We start from the raw sequence: 18,554 nt of genomic DNA, 5'->3' as shown, positions 1-18,554 counted from the left end.
TGTCAAATTATGATTTGAATACTGGGTTGGGCTTTTTCAAGCCAAGAGTAGCCAAGCTTTCAAGCCAGAGTCAGGGTTTGAAGTTTGGCTCTCAAACCAGGGTTAGGGCTTTAAATTGGGGTTAGGATTTCAAATCAGGGTTAGCGTTTTGGAGTAAGGGTATCAAGAAATGGTTAGGGTTTTAAGATACAATGTAATGGTATGGTTTTAAGACGGGGTTTGGTTTTCAATCAAAGGTTTCAAGTTGGGTTAGGGTTTCAAGTTAAAACAATTTAAAAAAAAAATACATCAAATTAGGGTTGCAAGCCAGGTTTAGGATTTCAAACAAGCGCTGGAGTTTCAAAGTAGGGTTTCAAGCATTTCGTGTTCGGGTTTGCCAGCCAAGCCAGATGACTATGTATTTATTTACCAAGCTGACATTCGACTCCAATAACCCAAACAACGAGCAAAAGAAGATCAATCAGCTACCAATAATGATTTCAGATTCATCTATCTGGGAAGGGAAAAAAGGGGGGAGATCTTCAATGAATCGCTGCGTTGACAAAAGTCCTTTTTTCCTTGGCGTGTTTGTCGGGTGTCGCTTGCCAAATAATGCACTCATGCTTGCTCCTCAGGGCCTGTGCTTGGCAGCGGCCACGCCGTTCACACGTAAGTCACGCGCGCACACGCACACGCACGAACATATGAGTCACGTCAGGCGTTGCAAAATGTGTCGGGAGTGAACAAAGCGTAATTAGTTAATTATTATTCAGTCTGGGTTGGATATTCAAATTCAGTCGACGTGTATTTTTGCCCTTTGTATTTTTTTTTTTAACTATGTCAGTAATTAAGAGAAAAGTCCATTACTACTTGCTGAAGGTAAAGAAGAAAAAGACTTTAGCAAGAGAGATAAAGTTGTAATTTTCCGTGAAAAACTTTTGAAACGAAACAAAAAACGACATTTTTCAAGTACATTGTTTTTTTTTGACTTACATTGTGGCAGTAAATGACTTGGGCAATTGCGCTATTAGGCTAATGTTATAAAAATCTTAACATCCGATGCTTGTGTATCAAAACTGTATTATAAGTGATAAAGATGCAATACAAAATGTCATGATTAGGACTATTTATTGACATTTTTGTACCCCACCCTCGCTTGACAAAAACACAAATCAAAAACAATTGAAGGGAGATTGGAATGTAGTCTCAGTCACTCACCACCCCAGACCCCTCGCGTCTCTGCCAAAACTAACTTTCTTTTCTGATAAATATTGAATTGTTACATTATTTCCGAGCAATGCCGCCCTGTGCGGCCTCACATATCGCGCGTGCCAGAAACCGCCACTGCCATACTCAGTATGCAATAATATATCATGGATTACATTGAGGATGTCAATTCCAACCCTTTTTTTTTAAAAAAAAGATATCTGCTTTCTTGTAGCCACAGGCCTCACCCAAAGGGTCCTGAAGATCCAGATTTACTCATTTTACCTCCTCCAGAACTCTACGCCGACGATAGCGAGTAGAAGGAAACGGGTGAGCATGCGTCACAACCACCAGTATTGACTTTTGCACATGCTATCTCAGGTGTTTTCTGTTTTTGATTTGTGTTGCAGTAAGGCGGGTGACCTTTCTTCAAACTGTGACACCTTTGGCGTTTTGGTAGTTGTTTTGAAATTTTTTTTGAATCATTTTGAATTTGATAGTGGACCTTTTTTCCTTTTTTTTTTTTTTTGGACTTCTTTGTGTTGCGAACCCAGACGACGGGTAATTTGAACTCTGAACTGCTGATTCCCGGGGGGGGGGGGGGTGCGACATAACCACAATCGGATCAACTTCCAGGTCCCTGTCTAGCATTTACCAGTTTGCAGTGTTTAAGCCTATGAGAAAATATAAAAGATATAATCATAATAACTAGGTATTATCCTTTGCTGCTATGTTCCTCCCTTAACATTTGGCCAAATGTCATCTGTAAACTGTTTTAGCCTCACCTCCGGATGTGTATCCACTTAGGCCACAATATTAGGCACACCGCGGAGCTAAAGCGGGGTACACAAACAACTTTGAGCATTTTTCCTCTCTTGCAAAACACAGGCGCAATTGATATCTCTGAAAATGTATCCTGAATTATTATCCTGTGGTGTGGGGTGTGAATAGAGTGATTTTTAACTTAATCAGGTTAGCCACCCTTCAGGGTTAATCAGAAACACCAAATTTGGCTGAGCCATGTGACGTAAAAAAAGAACGATAGCCAATTAGGAAGCTTTAAGTGTGCTATACACACAAGCAATTTTTACATAGTGAGAAAGCCCACACGATTAGCAAAAAATGTACAGCGTGCCTACTGTTCTTATCGTGTGTGGTGTACTGTGGATGACCAGCACAGCACACCACAAACAGAACGATTTGCAATCGTAAATATTGAACAGGTTAATATTTACAATAGTCGCTTCTGACCTTTTCTGAGCAGATCGTGGAAAAGTCACTTTTAACACACCCCCACCACAGGATAATCACTCAGGATAATCTTCCAGAGACAACCGACAAGCAGGCATTTGCAGATTTTGATCGGAAGGAAAAATGATCAAATTAGGTCCAATTATCGGTACGTGTGTAAAGTGGGGTACCCCAGACCACACGATGATCACACTGGATAATCCTTTAGAGAAATTCAACAATCAGGTCTTTGCTAACTTTGATCATAAAGGGGGATTATCAACTCAATAATTGGAATGTTATGTACACCACTTAAACAAAATTGCCGGTTTAGATTGTTCAGGTGAGCTTAATGTTTAGGCTATTATGAATATGCAAAAATACAACAACACTTCCGTTAAGATGGTGAATGGTGATTTTAAAACCAAATCATCTAAAAAGATCATCGTACTCGCTTTTATTTACGCACCTTCCATCCCTCAAAGTGACAAAATATCAGTCAAAACACAATACAGTACATCTCCCTTTTGTACGTTTGTTTATTGTCATTATTTGCTTTCAATAAATACTCTTTAAAGTGCAAACAATCCTAACAGCTACTCCACGCAATGCATGATGAGATCAATCCGAAGCCTCCACAATCTGGTAGCAACACACACACACACACACACACACACACGGGTGTGTTTGCGTTGTGTACCTCCATCTAGTTTGACACACATTATAATAGTTTACATTGTCATGTACAGTGCTGTCTACAGCATCAAAGCAAAAAATGCTGACACTGTTAATTTATTGTTGGTGTCGTGCGGGTGCAGTTGCACCTGCCTTCCAGCGGGGGCGTGCTTTCCCCGCCTAAAAGAGTACAATATGTCGAGCGCCGCAAATGACAAAAAGATCAGTAAAGGGTTTTACGTGTTTAAAGGACACATTATTATTATGAGCTGCATGTAAGCGATACAAATGGTTACGAAAACAAATAAATGAAGCAATTACGGGATGAAAGTCAATATCTATAAAGAAGAAAAGTCTACATTTTAATTTGTGAGAATAAAGGGAACGTCATAATTACAACTCGTAATATTAGGGAGAAAAGTTGTAATTGTACAGACGTGGAGAAAACAATCCTAATTATAATATTCTTATTGTGATAAAAATAAACAACTTTTGCAATCTAGTGGTGCCTTGACTTTGGAGTTTAATTCATTCCAGGACTGCGCCTGTAACTTCAAAACACTTCACTTTTGAAGTGAATGGAAATGCCATTAATCAGTTCCAGCACCACATTGTGCGCCTTCTGGTCTGTGCGCCTTGGCCACTAGGGGGCGGTATAGTACAGACATACACGTTTTACAACTGACTCAATAAACTGCACTAATTCTTTTTTGCAGAGGATAAAGAATAGATGCCTGTGAGTATTGTCAATATCCAGTGCTTCGAGGGTTATTAGACTGCAACATTGATGCTACTGATTAGCCTGTCAATAGCATTTTGCATTTTGTCTTTGAATTAAGCTAGCAGACTTTCCTAAGGCAAAATGATGTCATCGTTTTGAATGCACAGCCTGCAATTCTCTTTCAGTTTGACGATAAACTTCGACTGGGAGTGGGCTTAACACAGTTTGATACCTCTTTTATGAAGAATTGTTGACTCCCCGTTGTGAAGTGGGTTGAGTTCACTGCCACGAACTCACGCTCATTTTTACACAGAGGTCAATGCAAAAAAAAAAAAAAAAAAAAAAAAAGGGAGTGGAAGCTTGTACCTCGAAAAACTCGTAAGCTGGATCACTTGTAAGTGAAGGTACCACTGTAAAAATCAAAGTCATTTCATGAGAATAAAGACCAAAAACATATCATAATTACATCTTCTGTGATGTCACAAAAATGTTTATGATAATAAAGAGGGAAATTCATAATTACGACTTAATACGTGATTTTTATTGCATGAGAACCATTTTTTCCTCATGATATTTTTGCGTTTTCTGGAAGTATTTGAACATATTTGTATAGTTAAAAATTGTTTGAAATCTGTTTTAATGAACATGTTTCTCCTTATTTGTTGTTTACTCTCACAAGGACTTTTTTTCTTGTGGTATTATTCTCAAAAATAATTGTACCACCCCCGTGTAATGTAAAAATCAAGAAAAATCTTGTGATATTTTGGGAGTGATACACCTTTAAAAGACCCAGTCCATACTAACACGATTTATATACAGTATATTTTTGACTGACTGCATAAAAAAATGATGTCATAATGTGTTCCATTATTTCTATTAATTTTAGTGTTAAGTGTCATATTCAGAAGTAATTAAAGGCAACACAAAGGAGATGTTTTTATTATTATTGATTTGTTTATTGCCTTTTCCAGATCTAAATTTATTGAGGATTTCGGTTGGCCAAAATGGTGTTATGGCGCCACCTGTTGCTTTTGGCATGCTGCAAATGCATTTTTATGTGCAAACATCCATCCATCCATTTTCTGAGCCGCTTCTCCTCACTTATCCCAGCTGTCATCGGGCAGGAGGCGGGGTACACCCTGAACTGGTTGCCAGCCAATCGCAGGGCACATAGGAACCAACAACCATTCACACCTACGGGCAATTTAGAGTCTCCAATCAATGCATGTTTTTGGGATGTGGGAGGAAACCGGAGTGCCCGGAGAAAACCCACGCAGGCACGGGGAGAACATGCAAACTCCACACAGGCGGGGCCGGGGATTGAACCCCGCACCTCAGAACTGTGAGGCTGACGCTCTAACCAGTCGGCCACCGTGCCGCTATGTGCAAACAGACTTTTTTAAAACATTATTATTACCCTAGAGTGACTTTTAAATAAATACCAGTAGACATGGCCTAAACTTGTTCTGCTCACCTTGTTCCTTTTTTTATTTCTTATTAAATAAAATACATAAATGTGAGATGATTACGTGTCGAGCGGGTCACCTTGTTGGTAAGAAACGGTTACAACATATGGGTTAACTGAAAACAGCAGGAAGACAACAGTGCATTATCTAAAATAAGAGGATTCAACTTGAGCAGACTTTCTTCCATATTTTACATTCATAAAAATAATGTTATGCTATGTGATGTGATAAACCCGTAACACATAACACACACACACACACACACGTCGTTTGCATTAGTTTAAGGCAGCCGGAGGAAGGATTGTGTGTTGTGCAAAACAGACACACACCATCTCAAAGTGCTTCTTTAAAGTTACATTTAAAAATATATAGAGTGAACCACCGCATATTCACGGTTTGGCAAATTCACGTCCCCTTTGTTGCCATCTTGTGGCATTTATAGGCAATTAGAAACCGTATTTGGTGGTGGGTCGTCAATTATTCACTGATATCTGCTATAGCAGGGCAGCACTGAATGTGTACGCATTCAATGAAAGGTTGGAGCCCTCCACGTGTCTTTTGACAGTTTCATTACTTCTCCAGGCTTTGAAGAAAGGAATTTCTTTTTGTCGGATTTACGGCACATGTGACAGCTCGCCCCATCTGTCCACTCTGATTGTTTGTTTTAATTACATTCTGTGTGCGAGCAGCCGTGAAATATCGTACTCATTTCGGCCAACGGAGCTGGTGGAGCATCTCACTTGACCTCAATTCAAACAGCATCAAAGGAGTAAGTCTGAAGGACGAAGGGAAGAGAAGAAGAGAAGAATATCTACCATGAAGTAAAGCGATGCGCTGAGTGACAATGTAGGGTGCTACGTTAGCTTCTAGCTGGTTATGGCTTAGTGTTGCACACAATTTGATTTTTGTGACACGTACTGTTTAAGAACGACATGCTTCATATTTGTAATTCAAGTTTAAAGAGTGTTCAATTCTTTCCAAACGCCGCTGTCTCGCCTAGTGGCCTTTTACCATTTGACACTATTGGATTTGATCTTAAACTTGTGTGCCAGTTGAAGAATGAAATGCGCCTCATTCTTCATTCACGTTAAAAGAGTGCTTTATTCTTTCGAAATGATAGCTTGTAGCTAGTGGTGTTTTAGCATTTGATCTTACACGTGTGGCACTGTTAAAGAATGATATGCTCTTTACATTTCATTCAAGTTAAGCGTGCCTTGTTGTTTCTCAACATTAGCATCTATCTTATTTGTTGATTTGATTTGATTAGATGAGAGCGTGCTCCCTAAATAGCATTTGATTTGATTTTACACTCGTGTGAGTTACTGTTCAAATAACTCACTTGTCACTTGTCACTAAAACATTGCCTGTCCTGTTAATAAAGGTTTTAGGAGGGCTTCGGAGGTTCCGCCGTTCAGTATAATAGGCTACTAATGCAAGGCAAGATGTCACGTCTGTGCCGTGTCATAAATGCAGCACTGGTCAGTTCCGAGCAGAACATTCGACTGTCCTGCTGTGCTATGAGGTCTGCTCTCTGTTCAAGTCAGAATAAAATGCCTTTAAATAATGCAATCAATGCCTAAAAATAATCTCTCTCCAGAAAAATAAATAGCAATCTGAATAATAATATCCATCCATCCATCCATTGTCTGTAGCGCTTTATCCTCACAAGGGTCGCGGGCGTGCTGGAGCCTATCCCAGCTCGTTATTTCCAGGCGAGAGGCGGGACGCACCCCGAAGCGGTCGCCAGCCAATCACAGGGCACATACAAACAAACAACCATTCGCGCAAACATTCACACCTACGGACAATTTAGAGTCTTCAATCAACCCACCACGCTTGCTTTTGGGATGCGGGAGAAAACCGGAGTGCCTGCAGAAAACCCACGCAGGCACGGGAAGAACATGCAAACTCCACACAGGCGGGGCCGGGATTTGAACCCCGGTCCTCAGAACTGACAGGCAGAAGTGCTACCCAGTCGCCGCCTGAATAGTAATCATAATGATAATGATAATAATAATAATCATTTATAATGTGATTTTGTTTGTTCAGCAACATCGTGCGACTGCGATATAAATATAGTAGACATAGATAACAGTCTTTTCCATATAGATGCAGAAATGAATCATCTACGTGCTCCCTCAAGACTCCAAACTGACCTCTGATCAGTGTCAGGATGAAGCGTTACAGTAGGCGGCGATGTTCTAGCAGTTGTTGTGGGTGTTTTTTTAACCTTTGCCATCTTGCCGATTGAAGACTTTCTGGTTCCCCCTTCGTCCTGTCCCCATATCAGGTTGCTTTTGACGCCAAGACTCCGATTGTCTTCCTCCTTCTTCTTCTTTGTCACGCACGCCTTCTTGACGTCAGCTCCTCTCAGCGAGCCAGACTGGTGATCAGACTGGCACACATCTCGAAGAAGTCCATGGTGTGTGAGCCCTGGCGCGGGGCGAGCGTTGGCGAACTTCCGTACAGCGAACCCGGCAGGGACGAGCTGAGCTGAAGCATTTCACCGGCCTGGCTCGCCGAGTCGATGCTGAGGCGCTGCCGGTGTAGCCCCGCCGTCGAGCCGGACCGCTGAGGGGTGGACGAGCCTGACTTGAAGCCTGCTGGTTCGATGATGTCATCTGTGGCGCAGAGGACAGGTTGGGTCAGTTACGTTTTACTGCGTTTCCATGGTAACGAACGCCAAAATATCCACTCGGGTAGTGGCGATATGTGGTGAAGAGTTCCCAAGTTTTGTGTTCGTCACCAACCGTCGATGCTCTTGAAGTCGAGGAGGTAGGACCTGTTGTCCACCTGGTAGAGCTGCAGGCTCATTTTCACTAAGTTGCCCGTCACTGGGTTTTTCCTGCGCACTCGCAGATGGTACGGGTTCACCACCTAGTGCACAGGCACAGTTGTGTTGTCATTGGGTGGGCAAACTCTGGCCCGCCTTATCAAGAGACTTGTAATGTTCATTGAACGAATTTAGCCATTTCTTCCCATATTGAGAGATTTGATTGAGATTTGTTTTTTAATTAATGTATCTCCTCAATGGCCCATCCGTGTGTTTTCAAAGCAAATGTGGCACAAAAGCTTGCCCACCCCTGTATTAAACATGCCCACTCACCTTCCAGTCAAAACCCAGGTGCTTCATGGCCCTGTAGACCTCGGCCATGATGTCGTAGGGCCGGCTCTGGCTCCGGATGCCCAAGTGCCACTTGGCCTTCTTGACGGCGAGCGGCTTGGGTCGGGTAGTGTTGAGGGCGTCCAGGGGGCAGCGCGCCTTGGGGCTGTCAGCCAGCAGCGGCGGCATCCGCTCCGGGTGCGGCTTGATCCCCGGCGGCAGCGGCATGCCCTCCTCGATGAAGGAGCCTTGCGGCGGACTGGAGGCCAGGTAGAACTCGCTGGCCTGCGTCATGATGCGCCGGTTGTCTATGATGAGGTGATAGGCCACCGCAAGCTGGTCCTGCGCGGACACGGGGACGAGGACCATGAAGATGGGAACAAACGCTACATACTGTAGTTAAGTAGTTCAATTCACAAAGTAAAACTCATATAGATTCACTACACAGAGAAACATTTCATAACTTTTTTTTTATATAGGTTTTAGGTAGGTAGGAATTGACCTCTCTTTACGTTCCCGTCACATTTTGAGTTTTACTTATTGAATTGGCGAAATTCAAATGTATTGAGCTGTGCTTGTACAATTCTTGTATGCATCCACAGATGATGGGAAATAAATGCCGACTGTTATCTGTCTGGGCGATACCTGAGGATCACCGCTGAAGAGGCTGGAGACCACCTCGGACTCGTTGCACTCGAACTTATCGCACACTTCTTTGACGGCCTCCTCGTCCAAGACTGTGGTGTCGTACGACGGGTCCTCCGGGAACAGGTAGCCCGGCAGATCTTGTTTGAACCACTCGTGCTCCCTGGGAGGAGGACAAAGCCGGTCACGTTGCGTGCATATTAGTTCATGTTGAAAATGCACTGAATGAACTAATATTCTTCGGGAAGTGGTGGGCAAACTTTTGTGCTCAAAATGGACAGATGGGCCATACTAGTAAATGAATCCTTCTAACCCTAATTAACACCCCAAACTGGTCACCAGCCAATCGTAGGGAACATATTGTAGACATCCATTCACACTCAAATTCAAACCCACAGACAATTTAGACTTTCGCCACCCCAATCGGCTCTCCACCTGATGTCCTTGATGGTGGCTCTCTTCAGAGGGTCCACCTGCAGCATGTGCATCAGCAGCGAGGCCACTGAGCGCGTCAGGTACTCGGGGATGTAGAACACGCCCCCTCGGATCTTTTTGAACAGCGTGGGCACGTGCTCGTCGTCGAAGGGCAGCGTGCCGCACAGCAGCGCGTAAAGAATCACGCCGCAGCTCCAGATGTCCACCTCCGGGCCTGCGTACAGCCTGATTACAAGGTGTGATAGTACGTTCTTACTTACAGTATGTAGGCCAATAACTAACACAGGTTAAGAGCATTAATTACAGCCTTTATCAGTTTCGCTAATAGTGAAATGGATGAAACAGTTAACTAAGCCAATGGTTTTGAAAGGGGGTCCCGAGGCCCCTGAGGGGTCAGAGAGCCACAGCTTAAAACAATTGGTAATAAATTATTTAAAAATAAAATGTGTGTACTTACATACTGGGACCAGTGTGCCATTTAAACAAAAATAATAAACCAATTACTCCTCCGTCCCTACTTTTGGAGCCCCCCCCCCCCAAAAAAAAACCTTTGATGATTGAAACGTATCATCATATAAATCTGACAACCATGCGTTGAATAAAGCAGTTTTTTTTTGAAATAAAAGTGTATTACTACAGGAATACAGTCCTATTTTACAAGAAGAAAAAGCATATTTTTTTTGAGAATTTAGTCTTATTTTTTCTTAAATAATTATAACAGCATCCTTTCCAAAATAAAAAGCATAGTATTACGAGAATAAAGTTGGAAAGTATTTTTGAAATGTTAAAAAGTATGATTTTCTTCCCTCATTAAACTTTGATTTTAATATCATAATAGTCTGATTTAATTTTGAAAAAATACAACATTATTCTCATCGGATTAGGACTTTTTAACCCGACAAAGTACATCTTTGTTCTTGTAACAATTAAAGACTTGTGACTGTATGACTGTATTCTCACAACAGTTTTTCTTAAAACAAATATGAATTTATCATTTCATTTTAAGTTTTTTCTCAAAAATTGGCAACTTTGTCATTCTTATGGCATCTAGGGTAGTCATGTTTAATTGGCATCATGAGGGGGACCCTTGGGAAAACCTTTCCCCTGTGAAAACTTTACTTTACTTTAAAAGACTTTACACCGATTTTATCGGCCTGATCGGCATCGGCCGATAATTAGCATTTTATGCTGATCGGCTGATTGGCTTTAATGTCATAATTCGCCGATCCGATCAGTGACTCCGCAAAAGAAATTTACTCCGCGTCGCCATCGTGCACAGTATATTTGAATCCAAAAGCCAGTTTATTTTTAGCCTTGTCGCGTGCCTTTTGACGTAGTACTGTAAATATCTGATGGCCAATAAAGTTATTTAAAAAAAAAAAAAAACAGGTCGGCGGTGTGGGACAGACAACACGTAATGCCCGGCCGGATCAGACTACAAGACAAATTTGCTCTTTCACGATTGCACTATGGCAGACTACTGCAATAAAATCTTGTATTCCGATACCAACGCATGCCGGTTTTTACGATCATTGAGCTTTATCTTGTCAACTCAAATGCGACCGGATACACTCGTTACCGTGGCGACGACAACAAGAGTGGATCGCGCCGACTGTATTATAAGGACAAAATGGGGAAAAACGTGTGTTGGTGGTCACCGGTGCTCAGGACAGGAGAGGACGTTCGTTTAAGGCTTGCTTGAAGTATGTTCACGTACTTTTAATACGATACGGCTCGTAAGTAGGCAACAAAAATGTTATGTACCCTCGCAAGCTAGTGCTAGCACTAACGTTTGTACGTAAACATGCCGCCGTTCTGTCGAATCATGCTCTAAAGTTTCGGTGTGGATAAAGTAACTTAATTACAAAAAAGTAATTTAATTACAGTAAGTTAGCACCCATTATTTCTGTCACGTTGTAATGTTGGTTTGACCTGACTGATTAGAAAACACGATCTGACTAGAGCAGTGATTTCCAACCTTTATGGAGCCATGGAACATATTTTACAATTGAACAATCTCACGGCACACCACTAAACAAAAATGTCCCAAAAGTGGATACATTCATTATTGTATGTACTTCCTGCCGTCTAATAGAAGACCATTCATTTGTTCTGTCTGTCACTATGTCTCACTGGCATAAATAGAGGAACAAAGATACATGATTTACTGTAAATACAATGTTTTGAGCAATTGAGTACACAAGTATATAGAGTAAATGAACAGGTGCTTTAAATAGACACATTGCTCCATCGTGTGATCGGATTGGTTATCGTTTTTTTAAATTCGCTGATCGGCCCCAAAAATCCTGATCGTGTAAAGCCGAGTAAAAAGTGTGAGAACCCCTGAAACAACTAATGGTGGCACTAATCAGGCAGGAAAAATAACACACACACACACACGCACAGACCCACAGAGACACACCTTCCCGAAATGACTTCTGGGGCGGCGTAGTTGGGCGAACCACAGCTCGTCCTCAGGAACTCACCGTCAGACATCATGTTCGACAGACCTGTCAGCCGGATGAAACACACACAATAGTGCACATATATCACTGACCACCTTTAGGAGCTGTCTCAAAAAATGTCAGCCTTTACAAAGACAACAAGGTTGAGTAAGTGATACCGCCAGAAAATCAATAAATGATCGTTGTGATTGTGGAACGTATGGCGACAGACAAGCAAGCGAGATTGGCCACCTCGTCCCATATGTTTCTGGGCCAATAGCGACGTTTTTACCATGACGACGGGGGATGGAGCAAGGAGAGTGAACGAACAAGCAAGCGGAGCACAGAGGGAAACAAGTACCCCCACAAAGAGCATTTTAATTTGTGGAGGTAGCACTTAAGACACTACACTCTGTAGATTGGCAGTGTGCTTCAGGTCATTGTCAGACAGAAACTATCTCTGACCTGAGAGGTACTCTATGATGGCTTAACCCACTGAAGATTCCCATGGTGTTTATACTTGCATATAATATTTATGAACAGATGAACGCGGCACCTTCAGGCATCTGGAAATTGCACCCAAGGATGAACCAGACTTGTGCAAGTCCACAATTCGCTTCCTGATATATTGGCTGATTTCTTTTGACTTTACTTCCATGATGTTACACAAAGAAGCAGTGTGTTCCAGGTGTGCCTTCAAATACTGTACATTCCCAGCTGTGTCAATAGGCCAATCTGAAACTTTCAAAGACATGACATCATCATCTGTGTTTTACCCAAAATTTTAAAAGATAAAAAAGTAAGGTTAAAAGTAACCTTACTGTATGTAAAGCTAATTCAGACAGAGTAGTCGGTGGTCAGCCTCTGGTCATCACTTAAAAGTGGCTCTGGATTTTCACCCATCCTAGCTGCTAATCTCATGGGTGGAGAAACTATGCGGGGGAACACTGACACATTTTCAGAAATAGATAAATAACTTGGTTGTTTAATTTCACATTCCATGCGTGGGCAGGCAATACAGAGACCCAACTATTTGTAAACAAACCATTAAAACATTTCCAGAAATTGTCCCTGTTGGTGTAGCAAAAGTTTTGATTAACATACAGTAAATGAACACGTCCCTAAAAGTAAGCATTGCAATCTTTGTGAAAAGGCAATGTTTTTGAGACAGACCGGTGAAAGAGCACGCTGATATCTTTATCCCGCTTTACCCGCCAAGTCTCTAAGCTCCGAGCAACAAAGCTCACCTAATGAGATGACGCTCCCTGTGCCTGTCAGGGCCTTCCCCTAATACTCGGACACCAGACACCCCGCTACGTGCTGACCTTTCCTTTATCTTTCATCCCCGGTGTCCTTAACACTCCCACCAACTGCTTGCCAATCTGCTCTCCAACAAAACACACCCCCTGAGTGTCTACCCCCCGGCCCACCCCTAGTTCCCTTCCTATCGGATGACACTGAGCCTCAAGGCGTCTTGCCAGAGCTAATACGAGACCTGCCCGTTGCTAGGCAACCCTTCACACCCCTACTGCTGGCAGGAGTGTTTTGGAAACCGTATTGACCCTCTTTGTGGTCAGATACAGGGAAATTGTATGAACTGTAAGTCGGAAGACACAAAGTTGTACTAGTTGAACACAAAGCTATTTGTTTGTTGCGTGAATGGCAACAGGTGGATAAACATGTTATCGTTATCTTCTGCCATCTAGTGGAATAACAGTTCATTGTTCTACCTGTCACTGTACCTCACTGGTATAGATAAAAGAACAAAGATACATGATTTGCATTTGTCAATAACAATGGACAAATTCCTTCAGCACACCAGATATCCCTAATGACACACAAGTGGTTATAAATCAGTGGACACATAATCGCATTTTGACCTTTGGGAATTTGGCTGATCTTTTGGGGGAACCTAGTCTTCGTTATTTGCTGAAAAACTCTCCTAATTGCTTTTTGGTGCTCATGTTAAAGCCGTGTATAATTTCAAAATATTGCTTTTGCGCCATGTTTTGGCTTGTTGGGGCCAAGGAGCTCTGTTTGAAATGAGGGGATTAGCTTCATTTACTCAGGCCGTAGCCTTGTCTAATAGAAAAAGTGTTTTGCTGTCATTTTGTGGAATCTATAGGCAATTAACCTTTAAGGGTGGGCATCCGTTACTCGCGGATTTTCGCTATTCGCGACAGGGCTTGGTCCCTGTCCCCGTCCTACCATTCTGTCTGTGTTCGGGAAGGAGGTGCTGTATCATGCGACAGGTGGCTGGCTACTGATTGACCAAAGTGGCACCGAGTGACACAAAATGACTCGGCATTTAATATGACTTTCGCTGAGAAACTTCACCTCGGACAAATTGGCTAGCTTTAAGGATTTCCGCTCAGGTAACCTTACCAAAGTCAGCGATCTTGGCGTTCTTGCTGGCATCCAGCAGGACGTTCTCGGGCTTGAGGTCTCTGTGGACCACCATGTGTCTGTGGCAGTAGTCCACGGCCGAGATAATCTGCTGGAAAAGGCGGCGAGCCTCCGTGTCCTCCACCTGGCAGATGAAGGAGAAGGGAAACAAATAAAGAAGGAGGGATTTACAAAGTGTTATTTAGAATGCATTATCATGTTTGGGCTTTATTATTCAAGCATTATTATCTTCGTAAAGGCGGAAACAACCGCATTCTACCTTAAGTGTACTTCCAGTGAATAAATAAATCAACTCTTACCCGTCCATGTTTACAGATGTAGTCAAAGAGCTCTCCACCAGACACATATTCCATGACCATGAAGAAATCTGTTGGTGTGCTTATCACTTGGTATCTGAAACACAAACACGTAATTCTACCTCATGTTGTGAGCCTATTGGGTTTATAAAACTGGAAAAACTTTGATACAAGGCTCCTGTCTGATCATCTACTCTGAGTCAAAAAGAGCGAGGCAGGGCCACTGACACAGTATATGACTGCTGAGTGATGATTATTAGACGGAAAAAAAAGTGTCATGAATGGCTACTCCTGGGAGATTTGGCCCTTTATCACCGTCTGCGGGTTCATTTCACGTCGCCCAATGCCAGAAGCCTCTTGTAAAAGTGTGTTTGTGTGCGTACTTTATACGTCTGTGGCAGTGATCCACAGCGTACTACCTCAAGAGATAGCATATGTGCCATAACTTGCAGTGTGACGGAGGGCTGACCCTCAGAGCGGGTCCTAAAAATAACACAGAACTTGTCGAGACGCAGTTTGCCAGAAGGAGAGTGTGAGAACCGGAGGGAGAGGAAGCAGGCAAGGTCAAAGGGAAAATACAAGCGGCGCCAAGACTCCTTGGTGAGGATTTAGCCATGCAATGAGTGCTTGCCATTTTAACTTGAGCAGGCTTGTCTGCATTTGTTCTACCTTCTGTGAGCCTGTCGGGCATGCTCAGTGTGGTGCAGCTGTGGTAGACGAACAGCAACGAGCAGAGCAAATGCCACAACAGACCAGTAAAAAAGAGAGGTTCTCACAGCTTGATGATGTGCGGGTGCCTAAATAGTTTGAGATTCTGGATCTCCCGTTTGATTTTGCCCACCACATCCAGGCTGCGTATCTTCTGCCTGTTCAGGATCTTCACCGCCACTTTATGGCCCGTCAACTGGTGCTCCCCGACTAAGGAAACAATATACAAAACGGGCGCACGTTAGGGCTAAATCAAGGTGTACACATACCAACAAGTGGGTCAAATTTGAAGATGTTTCCTGGCTTATCATATTCAGCAAAGGCCCGATTATCTGATGTCTCTGAAAGGTTATCTTTCAGGTATTTTGACGTGTTTTGTCGTATTTTTTTTTTACACCACAGGATAATTATCCGGTGGTGTTAAGAGTGATTTTTTCTCCGTGATCTGCTCGGAAAACGGTCAGGCCGACAATGTCGTATTTTTTTTTTACACCACAGGATAATTATCCGGTGGTGTTAAGAGTGATTTTTTCTCCGTGATCTGCTCGGAAAACGGTCAGGCCGACAATGATAAAGCAGGGTTCACATACCGATAATAGGGCCAAATTTGTGCATTTAGAACCAAAACAAGGGCAATCTATAGTAAACTGACCATTTTTCATGAATTTTTCAAAGCAGTTACTTGAGCATCATTAATATGATATGTTCGAAAATCGCGTGTTGACATGGAGCAAAGTGGAGGGAACCATATTTTCTTCTAAAACTGAATTATGTTTATTCATCAGTGTTATCAACTCACCCATTTTTTTCAAAACCCACATTTCTCGTGCTGCTCACCTCCACCTTTTTTTTTTTTTAATCTAGTATTGCGGGCCATGTCAAATGTCATTTTTAGGATATGCCGCGGGCCACTGAAAATTGTACAGTGAGTCACAAATGGCCCCCAGGTCATAGTTTGGACACCACTGCTTTAAGCGGATATATTTTAGCGGCTCAAACTTGTACTTAGTTATGTGTAGGCATATTAAAATAGTTACTAGTCAAAGTAGCATCGATTGGGAGTTTGGGAAAGAAAATCACACGGAGCCAGGTCGGGTGAGTCGGGAGGTAGTGTCGGAAGAGCGATGTTCCTCTCAGCCAGGAACTCTCAGATGCTCAGGGCGTTGTCATGGTGGCGGAGCCACAAACTGTCCTGCCACAACTCTCATCACTTCTCGTAAATGCACAAGGATCTCTTTGCAGATGTGCTGATTGATTGTCTGGCCCATACTGACGGGAAAAATCATAGTTTGTGTTTTGTGACAGTCCTGGATGTTTTCTGACACACATTCGTATGTCGTTACAGTGGTGTAAAACAGCGTTGCATCATAATGAGAGCTGGTTTTTGTTTTTTTTTCTATTTTGGAATACTTATTCTGCTACTTCAGAGGAACAAGATGACATTTTAGATTTGCAGAAGAGTGTATTTGGGTGCCAAGGGGAGAAGGGTTGCAAATGGGTTGTTTTAGAAACCTGTTGCACTACTTTTTTTTTTTTTTAAATCATTTATGTGCCTATAAAGCTGCACTTCCAAGCATCACTTGTGAAGCATTAGCGCAAAAAGCTGAAGGGGGTATGCTAACTGTTAGTAGCCAAATAAGCAACAAGCACTTTGATTATATTTTTCTAATTAAACTAGGTGGAATACATCTTGTTAGAATGTATTTATTTTATGACACAACTTGCTGAACGTTTTATGACATTGTAGCTAGAGCTCCGTGTGACATTAATGTGTCGTTACACTGAATTTAGACAAGAGTTGACAAGTTGAAGGTCACAAGGTCACGAAGTGGTCAAAACTAGCTGACGTGAAATCAAATGTAGCTACGCCTTCTGTAATTTAACACGTGTTATGTGGCTTTTCTCTCCGGATTTATAAGGCGTTTAAATGGCTAATGTAGCACCAACACGCTGGGATGCTAGACTTTGAGACGCGTATATTATACCCAATTAATCTCAAACAGAAGGTGGGTTAAAGACAAGCTAAACCGGTGTCCTTTACCGCAACGCAGGCGCTAGCTAGGAAAAAATACGACAATATACACTAATAAAGCTGGTAATACAAGTATACGTGTGTCATTTTTCCAATTATATCCGGGTATATGCGAGTCCAGATTAATCCACCTGCCCCATAGATAGCGACTGATGGTGGTCGTTTTTTGGGTGGAAGAATTTGACTTTCAAACCAGCGTATTCTCCAAACGTATTTACGCTTTGGCAATCTTACGTCGCCAGCGTTGCTCGGCGTAGTTACGCAAAGTAACTAACCATCGCTAACTTCGATTCTACGCGTCCAAAAAGGGGGAGGGGGGGGGGGGGGGTATGGGGGGGGGTTCACGTCAACTACTTCCCAACCGAAACGCACACCAACATAAACACGCTAATAATAAACAGCACTTAACTCTTTACTTTGCCGAAGGTCCCCACTCCGAGCGTGTCGCCGAGGATGTAATGGCCGATCTTAACCCTGCCTTCGTGCTTCTGCTGTTGCCGCTCTGCCATCTTCTCCGTTCGCCGGAGATCCGAGTGGGTGAGAGTGGGGTGTGCTCAGCTCGTCTGTCAAGCAGCGGCGGGGCGCGCGGAGGGGTGAGCGCTTCGTGTCTTCAACGGATGACCCCGCCTCCCTCGGTTTTAAAGGTGACCATCAGCGGACGCACCGGCTGCTGCTAAGACGTCGTTGCCTTTCCAGCAAGTTCACCGCGTTCACTTACACTCTTAAAAACAAACGTTCGTCCCCACATACACACATTAAAAAAAAAAAAAAAAACGTAATATTGGACAGTAACATTCTGTAACAGTGACCACGACCAATTCACTGTCCGCGCTGGTAAACCCAATCCCGCGCACGATTCGTGTTGGGGTTGAGGGGGTCATTTGGGCTTGTAGCCACTAGATGGCAGTATAGGCCTACACTAGTAGTACCATCATGGAAACCCGTTTGAACATTTACAGTACTTATTTGATGTCATTGATATCCACACCCTTACATACTGATCATTTTCTTTGCACTTTGCTTTAGGTTTAGGAAAAGTCGTAAAATTTCAGGGTGAAAGAATTACATTTATAAATGAGTCAAATTTGATCCAAACTCCTAGTAAGGGTTAAGGTCCCATGTACTACTATGTACAAATATGCTCTTTGTCTTCACTAGTAAGACAACTCAGTGCACTGGAAGAACGACAATGGCGCACTAGTAGAACA

General features: G+C 42.8%; 2 protein-coding genes across 11 annotated transcripts in view; one reads left to right on the top strand and one right to left on the bottom strand.

Moving 5' to 3' along the window:
- LOC133480521 (FYN-binding protein 1) overlaps positions 1-5,057 on the top strand; it is a 14,612-nt gene extending 9,555 nt beyond the window's left edge. For 2 of the 6 annotated variants that reach the window (XM_061778672.1, XM_061778667.1), the window contains exons 18-19: positions 1,421-1,515; positions 4,922-5,057. In XM_061778672.1, coding sequence (XP_061634656.1) covers positions 1,421-1,515; positions 4,922-4,954 — 128 coding nt within the window. In that variant the 3' untranslated portion in view covers positions 4,955-5,057. Of the gene's footprint in view, positions 1-614; positions 649-1,420; positions 1,516-1,595; positions 4,170-4,921 lie in introns of those variants that run through there. The other 4 variants (XM_061778669.1, XM_061778670.1, XM_061778668.1 and 1 more) reach the window with 4 other exon arrangements.
- prkaa2 (protein kinase, AMP-activated, alpha 2 catalytic subunit) overlaps positions 1-18,554 on the bottom strand; it is a 19,572-nt gene extending 1,018 nt beyond the window's left edge. Inside the window, exons 1-10 of one of the 5 annotated variants that reach the window (XR_009789298.1) lie at positions 17,756-18,201; positions 15,383-15,524; positions 14,610-14,703; positions 14,290-14,434; positions 11,883-11,970; positions 9,461-9,685; positions 9,026-9,188; positions 8,384-8,722; positions 8,028-8,154; positions 7,434-7,898 (exon numbers count right to left, since the gene is read on the bottom strand). Coding sequence is in view for 4 of the 5 variants with exons in the window: in XM_061778683.1 (XP_061634667.1) it covers positions 7,648-7,898; positions 8,028-8,154; positions 8,384-8,722; positions 9,026-9,188; positions 9,461-9,685; positions 11,883-11,970; positions 14,290-14,434; positions 14,610-14,703; positions 15,383-15,524; positions 17,756-17,855 (1,674 nt within the window). In the remaining variant the exon portion in view is untranslated. The other 4 variants (XM_061778683.1, XM_061778684.1, XM_061778685.1 and 1 more) reach the window with 4 other exon arrangements.

The sequence above is a fragment of the Phyllopteryx taeniolatus genome, chromosome 7, assembly GCF_024500385.1.
Source record: "Phyllopteryx taeniolatus isolate TA_2022b chromosome 7, UOR_Ptae_1.2, whole genome shotgun sequence".
NCBI classification, from domain to species: domain Eukaryota; kingdom Metazoa; phylum Chordata; class Actinopteri; order Syngnathiformes; family Syngnathidae; genus Phyllopteryx; species Phyllopteryx taeniolatus.
Note: the sequence above shows the minus strand (reverse complement) of the source record. Positions and strands in the feature narration are given on the sequence as shown.